At 41.4% G+C, this 3529-nt stretch overlaps 1 protein-coding gene across 1 annotated transcript in view; it reads left to right on the top strand.

Moving 5' to 3' along the window:
• Positions 1 to 1653, top strand: part of znf366 (zinc finger protein 366) — a 19382-nt gene extending 17729 nt beyond the window's left edge. The window contains exons 8-9 of the mRNA XM_088993899.1: positions 176 to 350; positions 532 to 1653. Coding sequence (XP_088850025.1) covers positions 176 to 350; positions 532 to 1019 — 663 coding nt within the window. The 3' untranslated portion in view covers positions 1020 to 1653. The remainder of the gene's footprint in view (positions 1 to 175; positions 351 to 531) is intronic.
• The last annotated feature ends 1876 nt before the right edge of the window (positions 1654 to 3529 follow it).

Raw genomic sequence — 3529 nt, forward strand, 5'->3', positions numbered from 1 at the left:
TGTCAATGCAAAGGAAATTATATGCGTGTAGTTATGAATATAGGTGGGTGTGAATGGTCGCCTATGGCTGGCGACCAATCTAAACTCCAATCAACCCCCCACCCCTGTCACCTAAAGTTCTGTAATAGATGGGAGAGAAAAATGTAAAATTGCTGTTTATCTGTTTGCCTTTCAGCTCTGCGGCAAGGAGTTCAACAGGATGCACAACCTCATGGGCCACATGCATCTCCACTCCGACAGCAAACCCTTTAAGTGCCTCTACTGCCCCAGCAAATTCACGTTGAAGGGGAATCTCACCAGACACATGAAGGTGAAGCATGGTGTCATGGACAGAGGACTGGATGAAAGATGTAAGTAAGCACCTATATCCCCATCCATCATGTTAAATTATGTTTATAATCTGTCATCATGAACTACACAAGCTCCCTCTTGTAGTATTCCAAACAATCACCGTCTAAGTACAGTTTGGTTGTATTTAACTTTTTGGGTCGGTCCATCTGTATTTTTAACAGCTTCATTCTGTTATTCCAGTGTTTCGACAGCGGGGACGCTTCTGCCTTACATCCCCCATGAGCCTCCTGGGCCGGTTCAACCCAAAAGAGCCATTTGATCTTTCCCAGAAGCCCCCAGGCCTCCCGGGTTTTCATCAGCCACAGTCGGATGGCGAAAGCGTGCCTGGTAGTTCTTGCCAGGAAGAGGATGAAGAAAGTTTGTACAGACACAGTCAGTACAGTCCCGACCAGGATCCACAGGAGACCTCAGGTGGTGTGGAGGTGAGAGGCCGGGTGTCTCCAGCTTTAGACGAATGCTTGCATGCAACCTGGAAACGGCTCGAGTCTGCATCTCGTTACGAGGCGGCAGAGAGAAGTCACAAAGAGTCAGGTGACAACGTTGATGAGTCTGAGATGGAGGAGGACCTTGAGAATGTGACAAAGAGCAGATCATATACAGATATTGGCAGGCAATCGACCTTGCTTCCTGATAAAGAGAAAAAAGCGAAGGAGGATCAAAAAGAATGAGCAATGGATTCAGATTTTGCAGGTTTTTGCTTAGATTTCAAGATGAACCTAAAATGTAATCTTTTCAGGTGAACTTGATTTGGCCTTTTCAACACTTTTTTTGTGCATTTCTGTCCAGTGCTTAGAAAATAGATTCATAGAAATTGGGAGAGTGACAGAAAAGCATAAAAGTAATGTTGATAAATCTTCACAGCCCAAAAACCTGTTTTCAATTTTCATCTTTAGCTCAGTGTTAGCTCAAAAAAAAAAAAAAAACAGCCTTTTTTTGTAGGTTTTGGGTTCATCCTGAAATCCTCCGAAACCTGAATAATAATATATGCATATATATTTTTGGGTGAATAGTGTGTGTGAGCAATGAATGAAGAGTGCATTATAAACAGTAGCAATGAAAGCTGTGAAGATTACATCGTGTGTATATAGTACATAAAACGTTTTAGATTTGCTCTCAGGTATTTGCAACATTAAAACATTTTACAACAAAAAGTCAATGGCGATATGGAAACCATAGTTCCTCAAATAATAACCGCTGTACTGTTAACATTCACGAATACATAAAAAGCTACATCATACCTCTAATATTTAAAGAAGCATAATTAGTAAGGTATAACAGCCATACGTCTGTGTAAGCTCTCAGTCGTACAGGAGTGGTCCATCGATGAGAAGGTTTCTTCAGCCGTCATCTGTACAAAAGTGAAGGTTTCGGACGTTTCGCCTCCTATCCAGGAGACTTCGTCAGCGAACTAAAGTCTGACTGGTCGTATCGGCCCCATTTATATATCCCTAATGTCCAGACCTAGTGGTGCCGGACACAGCTATGATAGGTCCCTACTCTCAGGTTGGGGGGGGCGCGGGACCCCCCCCCTGTGGCCCCACTGATTGTTCCTACATTCCTGACTAACGATTGGCCTATTACCCCCACTCCCCCCGGTATCACCTCATCAGCATAACGACCCTCATCAGCATTGCGAAAGTTGCCTAACCTGTTTTGCCTGAGCAGGCTATTGTATGAACGATCCAAATTGAACCTCACACCACCATCAAATTGATGGTTTGAAAGGGGGGTAAAAGAGGCGATTCTTATAAAACAACAAAATCCTTCATTAAACCGGTCTGGTGGTGTGAGGTTCAATTTGGATCGTTCATACAATAGCCTGCTCAGGCAAAACAGGTTAGGCAACTTTCGCAATGCTGATGAGGGTCGTTATGCTGATGAGGTGATACCGGGGGGAGTGGGGGTAATAGGCCAATCGTTAGTCAGGAATGTAGGAACAATCAGTGGGGCCACAGGGGGGGGTCCCGCGCCCCCCCCAACCTGAGAGTAGGGACCTATCATAGCTGTGTCCGGCACCACTAGGTCTGGACATTAGGGATATATAAATGGGGCCGATACGACCAGTCAGACTTTAGTTCGCTGACGAAGTCTCCTGGATAGGAGGCGAAACGTCCGAAACCTTCACTTTTGTACAGATGACGGCTGAAGAAACCTTCTCATCGATAACAGCCATAACGTAATAACAAATTGATTTAGGTGAGATATATTTAATATTTCTATTTGCAAAATTATTACCACATTATTTTATGTAATAAATTAAAAAATATATACTGATAAAATGTATTTTGATACATTACATTACAGTATTTCAAGCAATAATCTTGTCAATCACTGCATAGAGAAGATCCACTGGAATCATTGCGAATAAAATGTTTTTTTCCCCTCTTCTTTGTTTTGCATTGTATCTCATTTTCCGCATGTTGCCATTTTTACATCCTGTTAAGCCATTTACACCGAGTGTGCTCAGATGAACACAGATACATTTATTTATGAAAAAAATCTAAATAAAATCAAAACAGAGGATCAAATGGAGTATATAATTAACAGTAATATAATTATATATAATTAACAATAATTAATGTGGCGGAATACAAAAAAAAAGTCATTTTTGTGCCTTTGCATCTCCCGCTGCTTCTCTTTCAAAGCAGAGGAAGAGGAAGAGAAAACACCTCTCTGCTTTTCTGTCTTTTTGCATGCGATAAAACACAAAGACTTCACATGTGTGCATGAGTCACACCATAAGCATGCATTGTGCTCTGCGAATCAATCAACACAATAGTGGTGGAATCCCGATTTTAAATAGTATGACACACCCATTCCAGAAAAAGAATGATGACTCCTTTTTTTGTTTTGTCTTTGTGAACCTCTTCACTCGGTTGTATTGATAGTAGTTTTCTTATTGTCAAACTACAATTTCAACGATAGCACTTATAATGGTTTTTCCTACATGTGTGTGATGCCATTACATCGTAAAACCAGACCACCCCCTCAATCCCCCCCCCCATAAAAAAAATCTTCAAATACAAGTCTCAAATTTTCTTGTAAGTATAAAATTAGGACAACAGTCAATTAATGAAATGTAAAATTAATCTGGTGAAATATTTTAGACACTTTGAGGCTTGTGCTTGGTTCCAACGGCCATGATGCGAGCTGCAATAAAATAGTGTGTGGCACCCAT

The sequence above is a fragment of the Hippocampus bargibanti genome, linkage group LG04, assembly GCF_051943395.1.
Source record: "Hippocampus bargibanti isolate YZ-2025 linkage group LG04, ASM5194339v1, whole genome shotgun sequence".
Lineage (NCBI taxonomy): Eukaryota > Metazoa > Chordata > Actinopteri > Syngnathiformes > Syngnathidae > Hippocampus > Hippocampus bargibanti.